Below are 24,066 nucleotides of genomic sequence, written 5' to 3'. Positions count from 1 at the left end.
ACAAGGGGAATGGATACACCATGATACTTTTGGATTTTGCTAAGGCTTTTGACAGAATACAACAAGACAGACTGCTGCCTAAATTGGAGAAAATGGGTTTGGGTTATACAACATTAGCATGGATAAGAGGATGGCTGACTGACAGATATCAAAAAGTGGTATTCAAAGGATCTGAGTCCGCAAGGTTTAAGGTAACAAGTGGTGTACCACAAGGATCAGTGCTTGGTCCACTGTTATTCAATATGTACATTAATGATATTGGGAAGGATTTGACAAGTAACATACAGTTATTTGCTGATGATGCAAAGATAGGCAAGGTAATCAGGAATGCTGCTGATATGCAGTCCTTGCAGAATGATTTGAATAAGTTGGAATTGTGGGCATGGGAAAATGGGTGTCAGTTCAATGTCAGTAAATGTAAAGTCATTCACTTCGGCATGATTACCTATCCAATGTCGTATTATGTTGGTGAGAATAGGCTAAAAGAAACTGATGAGGCTAGGGATCTTGGAGTGTTAATAGATAGGAAGTTAAAGTTCAGGGGCCATGTGGCAAAGATTGCAAATACAACTCAAAAGATAATTGCAATGCTCAAACGAACGTTCACATGTAAAGATAAGGATGTTATTTTGCCTCTTTACAAGGCCTTGATAAGACCTCACTTGGACTATTGTGAGCAGGTCTGGTCTCCTGGTTTCCGATGTGATTCTGATATATTGGAGAGAGTACAAAGGCAACTGTTAAAAATGATATCAGGATTGCGGAATACTGATTATGAAGACAGGTTGAGAATTTGTAGATTGCAGTCACTAGCAAACAGGAGAAAGAGGGGTGATATGATTGAAACTTACAAACTGCTGAAAAGGTCATACAGGATTTCAACTGATATGATTTTTCAATTAATGGAGGGTGGGGAAAGGACGAGAGGGCGTTCTTGGAAGCTGACAATGAAGACCGCCAAGGGTGTAAGGGCTAGATTTTTCTCTCAGAGGGTGGTGCATGATTGGAATGGATTGCCATTGGATGTTGTGAGTGCAAGCAGTGTGAATGAATTCAAGAATAAGTATGAGAGCTGGTGTGCGTCTAGTATGTGGCCTCCCTCGATGAGTCTCTGACTCCCTGGAGGTCTCTCTTAATAATAATAATAAAAAATGTAATTATGCAATTTATGATAGTTTGTGATATTGTGATTATGATCATTATCAACTCATTGATAATGATGTGCTCAATGAGCTAATTTGCTAAGCATGTCATCCTTATATCCTTTTGTACTGACGTCCACAGCAAAAACAAACCACATATTTTGTCATGCTGGTTCTTATCTCAGATCAGATGGCTTGAAATGCAGTGCTTCCCTCAACACTACTTTCCAGCTGAACTTGCTGGTTGCAATTCTACTGTCATAGCAATAACCTTCCCTCTGTCCTGTTGTCATTCTTCCTGAAAATATAGTATCCTTTACATTCTAGCCCTATAACAACATCTCTCTCCATCAACCAAGTTTCATTAATGTGTGCAGGCAAAATCAAGCTGAATGATGCCAACTCCTCACCTTTGTCCATGGTGCTTCTAGCATTAGAAGCACCATGCATTCTGTCTAATGAACTTAGTTTCTATGACTTTGCACTTTCTCTGGACACCTAACTTCAAAATTCATTCAAATGCTCATATACCAGTCCTTCCATTCACCAAATTCACTTCAAACAGCTAAACACTACACAACATTCCTACTAAAGAACTTTTGAAATTGAATAATTTGAAATCATGACTCTTCTCAGTTTCATCCTATCATACCTTTTTCAACAGACACAACCATTACTTACTTACTTTTTCTCTCTTTTCACTTCTTCCAATAACTCTTTTATATTCTTTTGCATTGGCCAGAATGAATGGTTTATGACAAACAAGAGAGTTGATGGATTCTGCCATGTTCAATTCAATGTCACTCTTCACATCTCTAGGGCACTGGATTAGGTCTGGTACAAAGGCCTAGCTCTTTGGTCACTCGCTATATGTCATGGTAAATGGCTCCATATGTTCAGCTATCCAACCAGTACCAAAGTACCCCACAGCTATATACCTTCATCCACTCTCTTCTTCCTATATATAAATAACCTTCTCTCATTGGCCTCAAATCCTGTCCATAGCTTTAATGATGTACAGTACACTCCATTCCTCATCTTCATTTCACAAATCTTGTAGTGCAATCATTTGATGTTTTAAGATCTTCAATAACCAGTACTTTAAACTCTGACTCCTTGGCATTCTTCTGAAGGATAACTTGTGACTTTCAATGGTACCAAAATGCAGTCCTGCCATATTATCTGAAAACTTTTTTCTTCTCTTCTTACATCTCAAATCAATCACATCTTCAGCTTCCAAAAAAACAAGACACTACTACTCACCTGTACAACTGCTAACACTATATAAATCCTGAATCTGCCTGTCCTTGGAGTACTGGTCACACATTTGTGGTAGCTCTCAAACAAACTTCTTAAGAATGCTTCATGCTATTTGGAAGAGAGCAATTCAGTTTACTGATTATTTCAATTACTCTCATAAATGTTTTGATTCTGGCTAATGACTCTTAGTTGCTAGTCAGCATCTACTTATTGTTCAGCTTCAAACCTACTCAAGTCTTATGTATCTGTTCTATTCTACAGAACAGCCTCCCTCTCATCCTCTTCTCCAAAAATCACACCCTTCAGTATTCAAGAAACACATCAATAGATTTCTACTTTCTCCTTCCTTTACAGCTATCCCACTCAACATGCTATAGGTTTTGCAACTATGTGTGGGGTTGATTTATATATATATAAAAGAGTGAGTGTGTGTGTGTAAAAATAATATTTCAATGTTTTGAATTAACATGTATTAGTGAGGAACCTGTACACCCCTTGAGGGTACATGGCAGGAATTTGATGATGATGATGATGATAGTGAGGGAAGAAAAGAAAAAAGGAGGAGAGATTAAGAACAAATGCACAACATGGGAATTAGGGATAGGAAATTTACTGTTCTAAAAGTATATATATATATATATTGGGTTGGCAAATAAGTTTGTTCAATTTATGTTAGTATAAGTTTACGCCGCTTCGCCTGTCTCTATTGTTGCACTACCGCACAACGCCATTGCGCAGTTGAAAGGTGACATTTCACATAATCTTTCAGTGAATTTTCGTTCGGCCTACTTCAGTTGTGTGTGTAACATATTTTTAGAAATGGAAGGAAATAACGTACATTACTGGCATATTTTGCTTTTTTATTTCAAAAAAGGCAAACGAGATGCGGAGGCCCATAAAAAAATATGCAGCGTATATGGGGATGGTGCCTTAACAGAACGCATATGCCAAAAGTGGTTTGCCAAATTCCGTTCTGGAGATTTCAACGGCAGTGATGTGCCTCATGCCGGTCACCCGACCGAGGTTGATTCGAGTATTGTGAAGGATATCGTCAACAAAAATCAGTCACAAACAGTGCAGGAGACTGCTCCAGTACCGAACCTATCCCATACAAGCATTGAAAACCATTTGCACAAGCTGGGATATGTTTCAAAACTCAATGTTTGGGTGCCGCATGAATTGACTGAGGCCAATATGACTGCTCTCATATCCATCTGTGATTTGCTGTGACGTTGCCAAAAAAACTACCCATTTTTGAAGCGGATGATTACAGGAGATGAAAAAGGGTGTCGTGTACGATAGCGTAGTATGGAAAAGATCATGGGGGTACAAGAGTGAACCGCCGCAAACAACCTCGAAAATGGGACTGCACCCAAAGAAGATCATGCTCTCTGTGTGGAGGGATTATAAAGGTGTTGTCCACTATGAGGTGTTACTGTCAGGCAGAACGATTGATTCAACTGTCTATTGCTCACAGTTAACGCAACTGGCCTGTGCAATTAGCAGAAAACATCCTGAATTGGAAAATTGGAAAGGAGTTGTCTTTTACCACGACAATGCCAGACCCTACACATTGTTAACAACCCAGAGTAAATTGTTACGTCTCGGCTGGGATGTTTTGCCGCAGCCCCGTATTCACCGGACCTGGCACCTTCCGATTACCACTTATTCCGATCATTGCAGAATTCTCTGAATGGGAAAACCTTCACTAATGAGGAAGCTGTCAAAAGACACCTGGATCAGTTTTTCGCCAGTAAAACTCAGGAGTTTTATGAACTCAGCATAATGAAGTTGGTGGACAGATGGCAAGAGGTCATTGATAAAGAGGGTCAATATATAACTGACTAGTATGTATTATATATATATATTAAATAAAATGTGTTTCATTCCACTCTGAAAAACCTTGAACGAACTTATTTGCCAACCCAATATATATATATTGTAATTTTATACTTATTCAAAAATTTCACATTTGCCTATTCAGACATCAAGGTACAATAGCAAAAATAACTTCATTATGGTCAGTGATTATTTAATCAGTGAAATTAGGCATGAAACAGAAGTGTCAGTCTATTTACTGAAAGACAATCATATATCAGGATGTAATTACTAGTATATTTAATTTCCTAGTGCTGGGTTCATTGGAATGACAGCTGACCTAAAGACACAAGGACAGTGTGTTTATGTCTGTTAATTTTCCAGTAGGTTTCTTGTTTTGTGGGATGAAAAAAACCTGCTACCATCTCCATATGAAAACAAATAACCTATTTTCATTTGAAAATCCCTTATAAAAGATTTCTACATCTAAACAGGATTCAATTTACTTTTATAAGTAACCTAATGGTGCTATACCAAAAGTTGGTTGGCACACCAACCCAGTTCAAAAGTTAGTTAATTGAAGGTTCAGTTATTTGAAAGTTGGACAACTCAGATCACTGTATCTCATACCATTAAAGCAAATTATGTAAGTGATATGAATATGCTTAAATAACTATATAAAACACTGTTAAAAATACATATAACTAACATTTCAATGGAAGAAAAGCCGTGAGTCATTCAAATAAACTTACAATACAGAATTTACTACTGGCATTAACAGACACTTCTCTTCTGGACATGAAGCAAAGGCCATTCTGTCTATCATTCTGACACGGTCCAATAAGACCTATTGAAATACAGTATCAGAAAGGATATATTTAGGAGATGAAAATAAAACGAAAAAAATCTTTTATGTTAAAAACTGTTATCAAGAATATACAAACTATATGAAATGATATAAATCAAAAGCAAAAATTATTGTTTCTCTGGAAAAATTGTATTCTTTCAATTCCAAAATACATCGGTTTTATGTTTCAACAAACAAAGCATCAAATCTATTTCCTTTCACGTGCAAGATTATCAGAAAAATGCTGGAATAATGTCAGCATTTTTCGTTACAGAAATACTCAGTACAGCTGATATAACTTTTTTTAAATTATATTGACATTTCCATGCTTATACCAAGCATCATCTTTAGTTACATACATTACCGGTAATGCCTAACCAACCATTAAAGCTACTGGAAAGGATGCAGGTGAGCATGAGATGAAAAACAACCATACACTATTTAATGTAGCATCTCAGGTCTCAAATCTAAATGAGAAACTGATTAAGAGGTCAGTAGGAGATAAATGTAGGAGTATTGTAAAGAGATTAAATGCAAGGGATATTGTATGTTTGGGGAGAGGAAAAAAGAATAGGAGTGGGGAAGACTAGTGACAGCAGAAACGTGCAATCGATAAAAGTAGGAAAAACTGCAATGAAGGAGGAGCAAAAGCACATGTAGAGCATGGGAATAAAGTAGTACAAAAATTGCAATAAAAAACAAGCGAGTGCAAAGGCAATGCATTTGAAGCTGTGGTGTGAGATAAAAGCCAACAATACAAAATAAATTTATAGTTACTCTTGTAGGTAAGAGGAGCAAAAGCACAGGTGACATGCATCAGCAAATTAGTTGAATGAGAACAGGATATTGTATGTTTGGGAAGGGAATCATTCTGATGGAGTATTTCAACTCCAGAGATAAGGACTGAAAGGAGGAAAGGGAACATGGAGGGAGAAAAATGGAATTTATTCACTTATTGAAAGATAATTATATAAGCAGAATATGATGAAAGATACCCAGGGTTTGAGAGTAGTGAGGCAACAGAATCAGAGAATTTGTCTATAGCCAAAGTAATCACATTGCCTCTGGTTTGAGAAGGGGATCATGCAATTTTGACTGAGTAGATAAGCATATGGAATTTTAAATTAAGAAGGGTTATTCTTATTATTATATCTGAAAAATACAAAACAGTGAATACAAAAATCTCAGAAGGTAACCTGGAGAAGTGTCATATGAGAAATTGCAAGGAAAGATATCCGTGGAGCATGGGAATCAAGTATTGTAAAAATTGCAATAAAAAAGCATACAGGTGTCTGCAATATTTGGAAAATAGTCATGGAGTATTTTTAAGAATAGCAGTATTAGTTTGCATATCCAGGGTGATGAGAATAAATCAGGCAAGAAAATTAAAAGTATGAATACCATTATTATACAGATGTACAAAAATAAAAAAAAAGTTGTGGAAGATATACAAAGAAAAAAGTGATTAGCAAACACATGTGTCATGTACTAAGCACATGACAAGAAGGGTGACCAGCAAGAAGAGGAAGGCCAAATTGGATTATGAGAGGAAATTAGCTGAGAAGCCAAAGAAAATCCATTTTCTTTGGCTGCTCAGCTAATTTCCATCTATTTCCCTGTGTAACAATTTTTTATTTCTACTTGATAGGCTTCTCTCACCAATTTATGTCTCAATCATTTCTCCTCCTATCTACCAAGCTATGCAAGACAAAGACTGCACTCTCCCCCGCCCCCCCACACACATCCAATTTGTCCCATACTCAACATCCAGTCCTGAGACAGTAGTAGTCACTTGCCTCTGCACTCTCTAATGTTCTTGGTTTATTACTCATAAACAGATAACCAAATCTGTACACAGAAATCCAAATGTCACCTGATTAGTTAGTGCATTATACAGTGCAATTATCGCCTTCATAACCTTAGTTACGATTAGTTTTAGTTACGGAGGGAAAAAAAAACGATAAGGTTTTTTTTTTTACATTATAGCAGCAATTTTCTGTGAGGATGCATTGCAGAAGCTGTAAATCTTTACAAAGTAAGTTGCACTTCTCAAGAAATTATATTCTTGTTTAATCCTTTATTCAGTGTAAGCAAATAAAGTTTGCATGCAAAAGCATCGTCACAATGTATAGATGCTGATGACTTCAAATCACTTGCTTTGGTATTCGATAATGCCAAGCGCGCTTACTTTCGGAAGTAGCTAATGCTATGCATTAAGGGGAGGGATTTACTACTGAGGCCAGCTTTGATCTTTATTGGAAGTCTGATCGGTGGGAGCAAGGCCCAGGATGATACCAAGGTTGAATTAAGGCAGAATTCATATACATTGCTTGGAAAGAAGTCAATGAATGCCACAGTTTAAGGAACAAACAGCCATGGCATCCACATTAATAAGATATAAGTGATGTGAAGTCATCTATCCTTGTAGAGTAGCCTCAATTAGGCTACTCTACAAGTAGCCTAATTTCAGACCATATAGCAGTACTGCTCACACAATAGATTTATCTTCTGTTCCAGACTTATAGGCCAAGTAGCCTGTTCTGGACTCAATTCCATCTTTTTAAGGGTCTTCGTCTGCATTGAGTACCTTTTGGGTGGTAATTTAGAATTTGTTTAGGTATTCTGCTTCTATTCATTCTCAGTATGTGTTCTTTCCATTTTTCTCTATAGCAAATGACTGTTTCATTTAGGGAGGTTGTAATTCCAAGTTTTTTTCTGATTTCACTGCTTCTCATTTTGTCCATTATTGTGACTCCTTCAGTTCTGCGTAGAAATTTCATCTCGGATGATTCAATTCTTCTTTCATCTGCTTTTTTTTATTATCCATATCTCACTGCCATAAAGTAAGGTTGGTTTAGCTACTGTATTGTAAATTCTTATTCGCATGTGTTTTTAAACCCTACATAATTGGGTTTAAAAATTTTATTTATAATGCCTGTTACTTTTAAAAAGGTTGATATCTTTGGTTCTATATCAGCTTCATTTTCATATGACATTGTGCAACCTAAATATTTGAATGTATTTACTTACTCTATTATTTTGTTGTTTATTACTATTTTGCTTCTTATTGGATTAGCACCTTTGAATGATATGACTTTTGTTTTGTCTGTTGATATTTCCATACCATATGTTTTTATCAGATTATTTAGACTGCATAATGATTTTTGTAGTTCATCTTCATTGTTTCCAAGGATTATTTGGTCATCAGCAAAAAGAAGAGTAGCTAATCTGGTCTTATGGTTTATCTTGAATCCTCCTTCATTAGTTATCTTTCATTCTTTTATGATTTTACTTATGTATATATTAAATAAAACTGGTAAGAGAGGGCAACCCTGATGTACTCCTCTAATTATTGATTTCCAGCTTGATGTTGAATTATTGTACTTCACAGATATTTTATTATCTTGATATATAATATATAAGGCTCTAAAGCAGGGGTGGGGCTTTTTAGTATCAAAGGCGAAAATTGCTAATTTAAAAACTTCTGCGGGCGACTGGTAAATTTTAACTCTTATATATAGTATATGTAGTTTGCAATATACAGGGTGTTCGGGATAAATTTGACATATTTATAATTAATTATATTTTTCCGTAAGTTACATGTATTAACACACACTTCTCTTCATTTAAAAGTTTGGACCCTTCTTCATTCACATACAAGATGTCAGAAAGGATGGATAGCTGGAACCCACCTGAATCATGGAAGAGAATAACTTGTATCATGATGATTCGTGCCCGCCATCAAAATAAGGATATTACGACTGCTGCCCAATGCTCCCTGAATACAGTAAAAACAGACTGCTGCCCAATGCTCCCTGAATACAGTAAAAACAATCAGGCATGAACTAGAGACTTGCAATGGTGACTACGAGGATGTAGCAAGAAGAAAGATCCCTAGCAGACGATCTGATTGCGTTCGTACAGCAGAATTCCTCGCAAATCTGCAGGAACAGGTGTTGAAGAACCCTGGCATTGGAATTCGGGCTTTGTTCGTGGAGTTGCTAACTGTAGTCAAGCCCTGGATAACAAGGGTAGCCAATGGTAGGCCGTATGTATGGCAGCAGGATTCGGCCCCTTGCCACACCTCTGGGAAAAGTCAAAAATGGTTGTCTGAAAATTTCTACGACTTCACCAGTCCAAATGTTTGGCCTCCAAACTCCCCAGACCTTAACCCCATGGATTATTTTGTATGGGGCGCAGTTGAAAAAGACACCAATCACACTTCCAGTAATACAAAAGCCCAGTTAATGGATAAAATTAAAACAGTTTTTGCGGCCCTTCCCAGGGAGACTGTAGCATCAGCTTGTTCGAGGTTCCGAAGCAGAATTGAAGCTGTGATCGATGCTAATGGTGGTTATTTTGAGTAAATCTTGTTGATAGTATTGTAATTAACTCTGCCTGTAATGTTTTTTTGTCAATTCATTAAATTTAATAGATACAAAGAAGATTTTCTTTTTCCTTACGAAACTGTCAAATTTATCCCGAACACCCTGTATATCTTAGCAGATGTATGACAATTATATTATATAGTTTGCAATATATATCTTAGCAGATGTATGACAATTATATTATATTTAATATAGCTATTTTTGGTTTCATATATTTAATTATTTAAATTTAAATAAATTTAATTATAATAAATTTAAATTATTATAAAATTTTATTTACGTGTACATACGAGTACATCAGCAAAGGGGCAAATTGTAATAGACTTGCGGGCAAGGGGTACCTCACCCCTGCTCTAAAGAGTTGGTTTGGTATTTCATATTATTGTAGGATTTCCCAAAGTTTTTCTCTGATAATTTTATCAAATGCTTTGGTGCAATCTAAAAAAGCAATGTGTGTTTCTATGTTCATTTCTGTGTTTTTCGATTAATAATTTTAACGTAAATGCAGAGTCTATGCAAGACCTGCCTTTTCTGAATCCATTTTGTTCTTTTATTAATTTTAGGTCTACTATATGTCATCGTCATCATCATCAAATTCCTGACATATACCCTCAAGGGGTGTACAGGATATGATAGTACTACATGAAAAAATTACATTACTAACTTCCTATCTACAATTTTCCTCCAAATCAGTCTGTTACTTGTCAAGACTCCAACATTATCAGATCTTATATTTCTGTTGTCTAAGGCACTTTGTACCGTATCAATCCACCTATATCTAAGTGACCACACCACCTGAGATTAGCTCTGTTAACGCATTCCTGGATGCTGACAATGTCAAGTTCTTTCCTAATATCCTGGTTTTTAATCTGATATTGCCATTGATGCCATCTGTTCACGCCGCTAATCTTTCTCAGGATTCTCATATCTGCGGTCTCTAGTCTTTGGTCAAGTGTTTTACTTCTGACCTAGCTCTCAGATCCATAAGTTAAAACTGGTTTGAACACTCTCTTGTATACAGCTAATTTAGTGTTCCGACTAATTTCTCTCTTATTCCATATGAATTTATTCAATGACTGCCTACCATACCACCTTTGTTGATTCTGTTGTCTATTTCCATATTTAACTTACCATCTTCAGTAAAAATTGTGCCTAAGTAGCTGAAATGTTTTACTTGTTCCACGGGTTCCCCGTTCAGAACACAATTGACATTTTCAACAATTCTAGCTATTTTCATTGTCTTTGTCTTTTTAATGCTGACCTTCATACCATATCTATTACAACAGTTATTCAATTTAGTCGGGGAATCTTGCAGACTTGTAGCAGATTTATTTAGAAGTATAACATTGTCCGCATAAAGCAAAGAGCTGACATTAACATCTCCAATTCTGATATCATGTTTAATACCACTTTCCTTCATAATGTGATCCATATAGATAATGAATAACAGAGGGGATAATGTACATCCTTGTCTGACACCAGATTTAACATTAAACCATCTTCCTGTACTTCCTTCAATTCTAACTGCTGACTTACAACTCAAATAAAGAATAAGTATTGCTTGATATAATACCCCATTGAGACCAAACAACTGTAGTGTTTTGAATAGCTTTTCTCCTGGCACCTTGTCATATGCAAGGTGCCAGGAGAAAAATCACGGGAATATAACAAAGATCTGTATTTATATTCCTGTGATTTTTCAACTATTTGTCGTAAAGTGAAGATCTAATCCTGACAGCCTCCATTTGGCCTGAATCCAGCTTGCGCTTCCCCAAGCTTCTCTTCTCAACTGTTTCTCAAGTATACTTGCATATATCTTACCGGGAACACTCAGTAGGGAAATACCTCTGTAATTCTCATAATCAGTTTTATTTCCCTTTTTATATATGGGTACTATGAGAGCTCTACTCCAATCATCAGGAATTCGTCCCTCTGTCCAGGCATTTTGAATTATGCAGCGCAGCCACTGCAAGACTTTTATACCACTATACTTCAGCATTTCTGATCAAATATCATCTACTTCTGCTGACTTTCCACATTTCAAGCCTTTGATGGCTTTGTCTACTTCAAGTATGGATATGTATTCCTGACTGTATGCCTATTGAGTGTTTTTTACCACTGTGCTATTGAAGTGGTGGCGCTGTGACATGTGGTTGATTTAGCTGTATAAAGTTGTTTACTGTTTTAGTGAAATATTTTTGTTGAGGAGTATTTCTTTTAAAATTATGATGTTTAAGTTGAGCACATTGCATATAGGTTTGTGTAAATTGTCTATTGGTTTTTAGTGAGTATACTTCATGAAACTGTAGTGGTAGAGAATGTGCGAGCAACTAAGCCTAATTTGAGAAGAAGATTATTATAATACTTTGTTGTATGCAACTGCTTAAGAATTTCTGTCAGCATAGTAAGCTGAGTACTATGCTGCTCAATTTAGTTAAGGAATCCTAATATAAGGGGAGGGTTAGCGAGGGGCCAACCACCCCCTCTTGTAAAAACCCTATTGGTTACGAAACAAGCACCACAGAAGCCTATGAATTTCAGACGCTTTGCAACTATGATTATTAATTGTTTTGGGACCTGGAATATATGTAGTTTGGTGAAAGAAGGAGCTCTTTTTAATGTGATGAATGTCTTACGACAGTATAAAATTGGACTTTGTGTTGTACAAGAAGCACGTTGGCCGGGACAAAGCTCGACCCGCAATCAGGGGTACACGCTATACTATAGTGGTGACGACAGAGGACAAAGAGTCCTTGGAACTGCGTTTTTAGTTAGTGATAACTTTTTGTGTAATATTTTAAATTTTAAACCTCTGAACAATCGGCTGTGTACTATTAGAGTTAATTGACATTTTCAAAATGTGTCTATTGTGAACTGTTATGCACCTACTGAACAGAGCTCAGAGGAAGCTTTGTTTCTACGAAGTGCTTGAGCATACTTGTAATAATCTACTGTCCCATGCCGTCAAGCTAGTGGTGGGAGATTTCAACGCGAAGCTGGGGAGAGAGCATGTGTGGCGCCCTTTCGTGGGTAGTGAGAGCCTACATGAGGAGTGCAATGATAATGGGATCCGACTTCCAAGTTTTGCTGCTGCTATGGGATGCTTTGTAAAGAGCACTATGTTTGCACATAAAGACGTCCATAAACAGACCTATATATCGCCGGAAGGTAGAACAGCTAACCAAATAGACCATGTACTAGTGTATTGACGTCACCACAGCTCCATCTCGGATGTGAGAAGTTTCAGAAGAGCAGATGGAGATAGCGACCACTATCTGGTAGCCTATGATTTCAGGCATAGAATTGCAGTTCAGAAGCTCGCGTGTCCTACCATACGATCGGCATGGGACAAGTTGAAAACAGCGGAAGGCAAGCGGGCTTTCCAGTTAGAGTTGCAGAATCATTTTGAGAGTTACAGGAGGAAGAGGATGATCCAGATGGGATGTGGGACACCATCAAAAATATAGTCGTGTTAGCTGCCTCAAGAACTGTGGGAAAGAGAAAGAGGAGGAGAAAAGCAGGGTTTAATAGACAGTGTGAAGAAGCTGTAGTGAAACGAACAGAAGCACTATTGAACTACCTAGCAGATAGCAGGAAGAAAGCTGCATATGAGAGGGTGAGAAGAGTGGTGAATACATGTCTACGCAGGGAAAAGAGGAAGTATCTTAATGAGAAAGTGGCTAGTATAGAGAGAAATAGGGTGACGAATAATGGACGGAGATGTACCGGACGATCAAAGCCATGCGAGGTGCCCAGGCACAAGCGGCAACCATAAGAGATGAGAGTGGAAATCTATTAACAAACTCAAAAGATGCTCTCGCTCGGTGGCGTATATTTTGCAAACTTGCTGAATGTCAATATCGGAGGATTATACTCCTTATCAAACTGCTGAACCATTTATTGAAGAGCTGACATTTAGTGAGATTATTCATGCTATCCGCATGCTGAAAAATAATAAGGCTCCAGGAGTGGACTGCATACTGGCAGAGCTCCTGAAGAATGGTGGGGACGTCGTGCTGGAGCAGCTGCACTGGCTCATCTTGATGATCTGGCAAGAAGAACGGCTGCCGGACGAGTGGAAGGAGTCGCTGATCACCCGGTATATAAGAAAAGAGATAAGACTCAATGTGGCAACTATAGGGGCAATCTCACTGCTGTTGACTGGCTAAAAGGGTGTCTAACATCATGCTAATGCGCCTCACACCATATGCCGAAGAGTGCCTTGGTGACTACCAGACAGGCTTCAGGAGAAACCGTCCTACAATAGACCAACTCTTCACGTTGCGCCAAGTTTTTGAAAAGTGCTGGGAATATAACCAGGAAGTTCATAATATTTTCATAGACTTTTCTAAAGCCTATGACTCAATGATATGCCCAAAAATATGGCAGGTGTTAGAAGAGCTGGGAATTCCTCGAAAACTCCGAAAAATGGCGCAGGTGTGCGTAGCTGGTTCGAGAGCAAGAGTGAAAGCAGAAGGTGACCTTTCAGACCCATTTCAAGTACAGACTGGTGTGAATCAGGGTGATGGGCTTTCTCCGATTCTCTTCAATCTAGTGTTTGAAAAAGTAATTAGAAACACACAGCAAGTGGCAGGCGGAGTCGGCATGGAAATGCAAGTTAGGATTCTTGGCTACGCTGACGACCTGAACGTTATGGCACATCAATGGGACGATGCGGTGGCATCGGTTACTGCTATTAAAGAAGCTGCAGAAGAAGTTGGCCTGAAAATAATTGCCGAGAAGACAAAATACCTTTTTATGAGTCGCCATGCTACTCAAGATCCAGAGGGAGCTGCACATTTTGAGAGGGTGAAGGTATTTAGGTACTTGGGTTCTTTCGTGACTGAAGACAACAAAGTTGAGGCTGAAGTTCAAAGTCGGGTAAATGCTGCAAATGTGGTCTATTATCAGGTGCGTCCCCTTTTCACCTTGCGCTTGCTGTCTTGGACTACAAAGGTGGGACTATACAAGACTTTGATCAGCCCTGTTCTCCTCTACGCTGCTGAAGCGTGGACTCTAACGGCGAGACAAGCTGATCACCTGAGAGTATTCGAGAACAAGATGCTATGATGTATCTATGGAGGGGTCATGGCAGATGGAGTCTGGAGAAGGCGGTCCAATGCTGCCATACACGCTTTATACAACTCGGCAGACGTCTTGATGGAGCTGCGAGATAGGCATCTTCAGTGTCTGGGGCACCTGTACTGTATGGGTCCTTACAGGGCCCATACAGTACAGGCGAGAGAGGCTGAGAAAGAGATGGGCGGATCAGGAGAAAGAAGACCTGCAGGCTGTCGGGCTGGAGACCAGAACATGGCGGACAGTCGCAGAGGACCATGCCCAGTGGCGACATGTGGCCAAAAGTCCCCCCAAGGGCTGATAGCGCCTGGCTAATGTAATGTAATGTATGCTATCACTGCTTGTTTCATTTAGCAGTTTTTCGAAGTAATTACTCCATACTTCAAGGATATCTTTTTCTCCTGTTTTCATGTCACCTTTATCATCTCTAACTCCTTTTACAGCACTATTTCCTCCATTTCTAAGCTTCTTCAACCTCCAGAATATCTTACCACCTTCTTGATATTTATTTTCTATATTCATGCCAAAGCCTTCCCCTGACTTTTGTTTAGCTACTTTTACACAGTGTTTAGCTTTCTTACATTTGTCTCTGTATTCTCTAAGAGCACAAGCTGACTTATTTTCCAGGAACTTTTGATATGCTTTCTTCTTTTCCTGTGTCCACCATGGAGTTCTGATTTTTTTTTCCTTGCAGACAACCTTACCACATGCCTCTCTGACTGAATCAATCAGGGTTTTCTTCAAGGCTTGCCATTGAATCGCCAAGGTTTGGTTCCTGTTCTCAAACTCTTTCATTTTTTCTTCAATAATCTTTGTGTATTTTAATCTACAGTTCACATCTGAGAGCTGCTCAACTTTTATTTGCTTTAAAACTTTCTTACATGTTATTCTTTTCATTATGAAATTCACTTTTATCCTGCTCAAGACTAAATAGTGATCACTTCCAGTTTCAAATCCTTTGTACACTCTGGTGTCCTGCACCAGGGAGAAAACATCACTATCAACAATAACATAGTCAATGAGACTTTTCTTATTCCTTGCCTCTTCTCTCCATGTGAATTTGTGCACATTTTTATGTTAGAACATGGTGTTAGAATTAACCAGTCCATATCCTGAGCAGAAATCCAACAGGTATTTGCCATTATTATTAACTTTGCTCTTTTCTCCAAATTTTCCCAAAATATTTTTGTATATCTGACAATCATTTCCTACTCTGCTATTTAGATCCCCAACAAGGACCAACTTTTCCTTTTTCATTGTGTCAGTTGCTTTTTCTAAAGCATCAAAAAATTCCTCCACTTCTACCTTAGTAGAACCTTCTGTGGGACCATAGGCACAACTAAGTCTCATTGTCCAATTCCCTATTCTGATATTTGCCCACATCACTCTACTTGAGACTACCTGCCATTCAAGAAGATTAGCCTCGTATTTTGTGTCGAATACTATGGCTACTTCTTTCCCTTGATTGTCATTTCCTGAATATAACATTTTGTATTTATTGCTCAGAAAGATATCACCAGTTTTTGTCTTTTTTGTTTCAGTCACCCCTATTATGTCAATCTGTTACTTATTTAATTCTTCAGTTAGCTCCATTTCTTTGCCATTAAGGCTTCTTATGTTGATAGTATCGATCTTTAACTCTGGTGATAATGAGTTGTGGTGCGCTTTCAGATTTGTTCCAGTGGCTGACTTTTCGCCCTGATTCCCTGGTGAAAAGATTGGTCGATTGGTAGAGACTCTGCTACTAACAGCTTAAGCAAGTTTGAGCACGGTTAGTAGTTGGACGGGTTTCATCGTTCGATGCTGTTGGAACACTCTCCCTCGATGAGTCTTAGGCCTCCCTGGAGGTGTCACATAATAATAACAATAATAATACCTACCAAAACAATGGGGGCCTTGTTTATCCGGATGACGCCCCAGCCGGCATAATATTTTTTTCTTGTTCTACCATCATTTTCTATATTGGTTTAAGCCAATAAGAATACAATTTGGTTTGGCTAAATCCCAAATTTCCAGCCCATCCTCGTTCGTTCCGTATCCATGTAGATACCCAACAGGGTGCACCACGAGAAGTTGAGGACTGGACATTAGGTCAGAAGCCCTGGTCGGTTCTCCGCATTCCTTTAAAGGCTATGTGGAGGTCTCCTCTGTTATACAGCTTTGAACCTTATGCACCCCATGTTATCTACTATATGTGTAAGTTCATATGCCAAGATTTTTGCATATACTTTATAACAGGTACTAAATAAGCTGATTCCACGATAATTGTTACAATCAGATTTGTGTCCTTTTTTGTAGATGGGGGTAACTATTGCTTTGGTCCGATCTTGTGGGCATTTTCCTTTTTTCCAGATTATATTATAAAAGTTAAGTAACGTGAGTGAGAATTATTGTCCTGCATAATTGATAAGTTCCAAGTTTATATTGTATTCTCCTGGAGCCTTTTCTGTTTTGCTTTGGGTTAATGCTTCTGTTAATTCTTCTAGAGTGATGTTTTCCAAGTTATCCGAGATATTTACAAAGGGTAGTTTTCTGTTTTGAATGTTTTCATCATACCATAGATATTGGTAGTAATTTTTCCATGTTTCTATTTTAATGGTATTAATATCTGCTTTTTCTCTAGTTTCATTGCTTAGATCTTTGAGGATTTTACATGCATTAGGTCTTTTGAGCGTACCATCTCTCTCTAATTTTGCTACAAAATTGTTCCATCTGTTTCTGTTTATTCTTCTGCATGCTGCTTTTGCTATTGCTTTTTCTTTCTGCTGTATTCGATTTTTGATTCTATTGTTTTTAGGTTGAGCCAGTTTTTATATACTTTTTTCTTTTCTTCAATAATGCATTTAATTTCATCATCCCAGTCCCTAAGGCCTCTTTTTCTTTGTTCCTAAACTTTCTTTTGCAGCTTTTGTCATTGTGGTTTTTAGGTTTGACCATTCTTCTTCTATGTTCTGATTTTGTTTTATACTCGTCATCCAGTTCTTTATTCTTTTTTGGTATAAGTCTTTAATACTATTGTCGTCCAAAATGTCTAACTTTGAAGGATTCGAAATTTCTATTTTCCTTGTGCTTTTTTTGTTGTTTTTCATCTTGGTTTACATTTTATTTTTCCAATTAAAAGGTAATGATCTGATTCTATTTCAGATCCTCTGTATTCCTGTACAAGAGTATTCTTGTATCTATTATCATTTCTGACATTTTGATATTGCTGATTAATTATGTAATCAATAATGCTTCTTGTGTCTCTTGCTTCCCAGGTGTATCTGTGGTTGTCTTCATGTTTGAAGAAGGTGTTCATTATTTGAAAGTTATTGCTTATAGTAAAATCTCTTAATCTATTTCCATTTCTATTACAGTTAAGTTCTCCGATAGGTCCTATGTTTGGTTTATATGGTTTATTGCCAATTCTTGCGTTGAGATCTATTACCAAAATGCGATTCTTAGGATTGGTCTTATTTAATATGTTCTGCAGTTGGGTGTAGAAGTTTTCTGAGTCCTTCTCTTTTCCTTCTTCAGGTACATATGTTCCAATTACACTACAGAGGCTATACTGTCATATAGCCTCTGTCTATTTTAATTTCCATTTCTATTGTTTCCATTGTATTGTTTCTAAGAGATTTATGTAGAAAGATTTAGCTCTCTTTTCTGCTTTTATCCCACTGTATATATAGATGTAATTTTCAGTTTTGTCTGTTCATCTCTTCTTTATTTTAGATTCTGTAATTACTGCTATTTTTACATTTCTTTCTTCTAGTGCTTGGTCCAGTTCTATGATTTTGTGGTGGATACTTCTCACATTCCAGGTGGCTATATTCCAATAGGTGTATTTCTGCTTTTTTTTTTTTTGTAAATGGAGACTTTTTTTGGTAATGAACTGGCTTGAAATAAGGATTCGAGAAGAAAATTATAGGAAAAAAAAAAGAAATAGATTTATATACATTAATTTTCACTTTAACTGCAATATTTGATGCGTTCCATAATTTGTTTAATGACCTGAAACAATTTTGTGCTTTAGCAATTCTTTGTAAAATGTCGTCAGTGCAACCTTATTTATTTATTACTAGTCCAAGGTATGCAAAAGTATCAACATCTTCAATTGTTTAATTTTTTAACTTAATTTCTTTATTTAATTTTTTATTTATTCGCATGACCTTGGTTTTCTTCTTGTTTATATATAGACACACAGTTTCGGCGCAGTGAGCAAAGTCATCAGTTTTAACTTGTAGGACAGAAGCATTATGTCATCAGTAAAATCAAGGTCTTCCAGTGTGGATGTCAAGTCCCAATATATTCCTCTCTTTTGATGATTAATTGAGTTTTTTCATAATCCAATCAATTAAAATTATAAATAATAGACCAGATAGCACACAACCCTGCCTAACTCCAGTTTCAATGATTAAGAAGTCTGCAAGTTTTCCATCTACTTCCATGCAAGACTTGCTGCCATTATACATATTCTTAATAATGTCGAGAAATTTATAAGGTGTTCTGTATTCTTTAAATATTTTCCAAAGTTTCTCTTTATTTACTGAGTCAAATGCTTTACTGAAATCGATGAAGTTTAGGTAAAGTGGGGCTTGAAATTCTATACATTGTTTGATTATATTTCTAAGAGTGAATATTTGTTGGATGGTTCAGCAACCAGTTCGAAAACCTGCCTGTTCTTCTCTTAGTAAATTTTCATTTTCCTTTTTTAATCTATTAATTCAAATTTTGGTAAAAACTTTTGCAGGAATTGAAAGCAAACTTATTCCTTTCCAATTTTCACACTTGGTCAAATCTCCTTTTTTGGGGATTTTTATAATTACTGCTTCTTTCCATTGTTCAGGAATTTTTTCTGTCTTCCATATTTCATTGTAAAACCTTTGTAATTTGGCAGTAGCTGTGTTAAGATCAGGTTTTAACATTCTGGAATTGATATTATCATTTCCGCATGCTTTGTTAGATTTTAATGTCTTCAAGGCATCTTTGACTTCACTCAACAAAATCTCGTCTTCGGAAATGTTCAAAGTGGGTATTACACTAGTTGTGATATTTTATGCCTGTAGAGATCCTGTATCTACCTTTATATTCAAAGTTTCTTCAAAATTGTCTCTCCATCTTGCTTCGATTTTGGAGTCAATCATCAATACTTTCTTGTTTGTCTCTAATGGAGGAAAGGATTGCTTTTTTGTTACCATTGATTTGTTTTATAATCTGATAAAGTTGTCTAATTTGTCCATTTTCTGCAGTATGTTGCACTTCTTTTGCTAATTCATCAATATATTTTTTCTTGTCGGCTCTCCTTATGCTTTTATTTAGTTCATTATAGCGATTGCTATGTATCTAATATAATCGTTCTGAATTTGTATTGTTCGTTAATGATTTAATCTTTTTTCTCTTTTCAATGATCTTCCAAGTTTCTGCAGATAACCATTCTTTATTTTTCTTTTTTCTTTGTTTACTAATTACATCTTCATTGTATGTATTTCTGAGTTTTTCCAATATTCTTCTACTTTGTTGTTTTCTACTGTTACATCTTGATTTTCCTCTATTTCTAATATATTGAATCTGTTCTTTATCTCCAAAGCAAATTTTTCTCTTCTTTCTTTAATTTTTAATATCAAATGCAGTTCTTGAACTTCTTTCATTTCGGTTCTGACCGCTTTTTTTTTCAAAAAGCGGTCAGAACCAACATCTGCACCACGTTTGACTCTCACATCAAGCATGGATCTTACGAATTTACTATTGATAGCAACATGATCAATTTGGTTTCTTGTGCTGTCCGGTGCGATCCAAGTCAATTTATGTATTTCTCATCATCATCATCATCAAATTCCTGCCATGTACCCTCAAGGGGTGTACAGGATATGATAGTACTACATGAAAAAAATTACATCATTATTAATTTCCTATCTACAATTTTCCTCCAAATCAGTCTGTTACTTGTCAACACTCCAATATTATCAGCTCTTATATTTCTATTGTCTAAAGTACTTTGTACTGTATCAATCCACCTATATCTTGGTCTTCCTCTCGGTCGTTTTCCTGCCAACCTGGCAGAGAACACTTGTTTTGCTAATCTTTCCTCGCCCATTCTGTTTAAGTGACCATACCACCTGAGATTAGCTCTGCTAACACATTCCTGGATGCTGACAATGTCAAGTTCTTTCCTAATATCCTCGTTTTTAATGTGATACTGCCATTGATGCCATCTGTTCACGCCTATAATCTTTCTCAGGACTCTCATATCTGAAGTCTCTAGTCTTTGGTCAAGTGTTTTACTTCTGACTCAGCTGTCAGATCCATAAGTTAAAACTGGTTTGAACACTGTCTTGTATACAGCTAATTTATTCAGGAGTAGAGTCCAAAAAACGGCCTGTGACTAGTGGTGTGCCACAGGGTTCTGTTCTTGGACCACTGCTGTTTAATCTGTTCATTAACGATATAGGGAATGGTCTAAGTGGGACAGTTCATTTGTTCGCTGATGATGCAAAGTTGGGTAGGGCGATAGTGAATGCAGAAGATGTCAAAGTCTTGCAAGATGACTTAGATAGATTGGAGTTCTGGACTAAGGAGAATGGATGTCAATTTAATGTGACAAAATGTAAGGTTATGCATTTCGGAGTGAAAAGATTAGCAGCAGTATACCACATTGGTGGAACTGTACTCCAAGAGATTGATGAGGCCAGAGACTTGGGAGTGTTGGTGGATAGGGAGATGAAGTTTAGGGGGCACATTGCAAAAGTAGCTAAATCAGCTCATCAACTCACTTGGTTGTTGAAAAATACCTTGACGAGCAGAGAAAAACAAGTTATTGTACCTCTGTACCGAGCCCTGATAAGACCTCATCTCGACTATTGTGCCCAGATTTGGTCACCTCGGTTCCTTCTTGATGGGGAGGAGGTTGAGAGGATCCAGAGGCAAGTGACTAAGATGATAGCAGGTCTATGGAATGAACCATATGAGAACAGGTTGAAGATTTGTGGGTTGCAGAAACTAGTTGATAGGCGAAAAAGGGGAGATATGATTGAGACATTCAAATTGATAAAAGGATTCTATAGGATTAATTCAGATGATATTTTTGAGATCTGGACTGGTGGTGGGAGAACTAGGGGACACCCATGGAAGCTGGACAAGAGCGTGGTTAGCAGGGGTGTTAGAGCTGGGTTCTTTACTTTTAGAGTGGTAAATGAGTGGAATAAGCTGCCAGAGTCTGTTGTGGGTGCTATGACAGTGAGCGAGTTCAAGGCAAGGTATGATAGATACTGTGAGAATGTTGAACAGCTGTGTGAACATGATGTTTAGGGCCTCCCTCGATGAGTCTAAGGACTCCTGGAGTAGCCCGTGGTAATAATAATAATAATAATAATAATAATAATAATAATAATTTAGTGTTCCGATTAATTTCTCTCTTATTCCATATAAATGTATTCAATTGACTTCCCACAATACCAGCTTTGCTGATTCTGTTGTCTATTTCTATATTTAATTTACCATCTTCAGTAAAAATCGTGCCTAAATAGCTGAAATGTTTTACTTGTTTCACAGATTCTCCATTCACAACACAGTTGACATTTTCAATGATTCTGCCTATTTTCATTGTCTTTGTCTTTTTATTGCTGACCTTCATACCATATCTATTACAAGAGCTATTCAATTTAGTCAGAGAATCTTGCAGACTTGTAGCGGATTTATTTAGAAGTATAACATCATCCGCATAAAGCAAAGAGCTGACATTAACATCTCCAATTTCGATATCATGTTTAATACCACTTTCCTTCATAATGCGATCCATATAGATAATGAATAACAGAGGGGATAATGTACATCCTTGTCTCACACCAGATTTAACATTAAACCATCTTCCTGTACTTCCTTCAATTCTAACTGCTGATTTACAACTCAAATAAAGACTAAGTATTGCTTGATATAATGTCCCATTGACACCATATAACTGCAGCGTATTGAATAGCTTCTCTCTTGGCACCTTGTCATATGCCTTTTCCAGATCGACAAAACTTAAATACAGATCTTTGTTATATTCCCATGCTTTCTCGACTATTTGTCGTAAAGTGAAGATCTGATCCTGACAGCCTCTATTTGGCCTGAATCCAGCTTGTTCTTCACCAAGCTTTTCTTCCACAATTCTTCTCAACCGTTTCTCAAGTATACTTGCATAGATCTTGCCAGGAACACTCAGTACGGAAATACCTCTGTAATTCTCACATGCAGTTTTATTTCCCTTTTTATATATGGGTACTATGAGAGCTCTACTCCAATCATCGGGAATTCGTCCCTCTGTCCAGGCTTTCTGAACTATGCAGTGCAGCCACTGTAAGACTCTTATACTTATACCTTCAGCATTTCTGGTCGAATATCATCTACTCCTGCTGCCTTTCCACATTTCAAGGCTTTGATGGCTTTTTCTACTTCAAGTATGGATATGTATTCCTGACTGCATGCCTGGTCAGTGTTTTTTACCACTGTGCTGTCATCACTGCTTGTTTCATTTAGCAGTTTTTCAAAGAAATTACTCCATACTTCAAGGATATCTTTTTCTCCCGTTTTCATGTCACCTTTATCATCTCTAATTCCTTTTATAGCACTCTTTCCTCCATTCTTAAGCTTCTTCAACAACCTCCAGAATATTTTGCCACCTTCTTGATATTTATTTTCTATATTCTTGCCAAAGTCCTCCCATGACTTTTGTTTAGCATTCTTGCATTTGTCTCTATATTCTCTAAGAGCACATGCTGACTTATTTGACAGGAACTTTTGGTATGCTTTCTTCTTTTCCTTCACTGCCTCTTTAACCTCCTGTGTCCACCAGGGAGTTCTGATTTTTTTATCCTTACAAACAACCTAACCACATGCCTCTCTGGCAGAATCAATCAATGTTTTCTTCAGAGTTTGCCAATGAATCTCCAAGGTTTGATTCCTGTTCTCAAACTCTTTCATTTTTCCTTCAATAATCTTTGTGTATTTTAGTCTACAGCTCACATCTGAGAGCTGCTCAACTTTTATTCGCTTTAAAACTTTCTTACATGTTATTCTTTTCAATATGAAATTCAATTTTATCCTGCTCAAGACTAAATAGTGATCACTTCCAATTTCAAATCCTCTGTACACTCTGGTGTCCTGCAACAGGGAGAAAACATCACTATCAACAATAACATAGTCAATGAGACTTTTCTTATTCCTAGCCTCTTCTCTCCATGTGAATTTGTGCACATTTTTATGTTGGAACATGGTGTTAGTAATAACCAGTCCATGTCCTGAGCAGAAATCCAACAGATATTTGCCATTATTATTAGCTTTGCTCTTTTCTCCAAATTTTCCCAAAATATTTTTATATGTCTCACAATCATTTCCTAATCTGCTATTTAGATCCCCAACAAGGACCAACTTTTCATTTTTCATTGTGTCAGTTGCTTTTTCTAAAGCCTCAAAAAATTCCTCCACTTCTACCTTAGTAGAACCTTCTGTAGGACCATAGGCACAAATAAGTCTCATTGTCCAGTTCCCCATTCTCACATTTGCCCACATTACT

At 37.1% G+C, this 24,066-nt stretch overlaps 1 protein-coding gene across 2 annotated transcripts in view; it reads right to left on the bottom strand.

The window, feature by feature from the left end:
• The window catches only part of LOC150092449 (uncharacterized), a 161,568-nt gene that overhangs the window by 94,192 nt on the left and 43,310 nt on the right, over window positions 1-24,066 (bottom strand). For both annotated transcript variants that reach the window (XM_090415003.1, XM_090415004.1), the window contains exon 5: window positions 4,973-5,067. In XM_090415003.1, coding sequence (XP_090271129.1) covers window positions 4,973-5,067 — 95 coding nt within the window. The remainder of the gene's footprint in view (window positions 1-4,972; window positions 5,068-24,066) is intronic.

Source organism: Typopeltis vanoorti, chromosome 26, assembly GCF_054136105.1.
Source record: "Typopeltis vanoorti isolate ZY-2024b chromosome 26, IOZ_Tvanoo_1.0, whole genome shotgun sequence".
Taxonomy (NCBI): Eukaryota; Metazoa; Arthropoda; class Arachnida; order Uropygi; family Thelyphonidae; genus Typopeltis; species Typopeltis vanoorti.
This window is presented reverse-complemented; position numbering and strand designations above follow the sequence as displayed.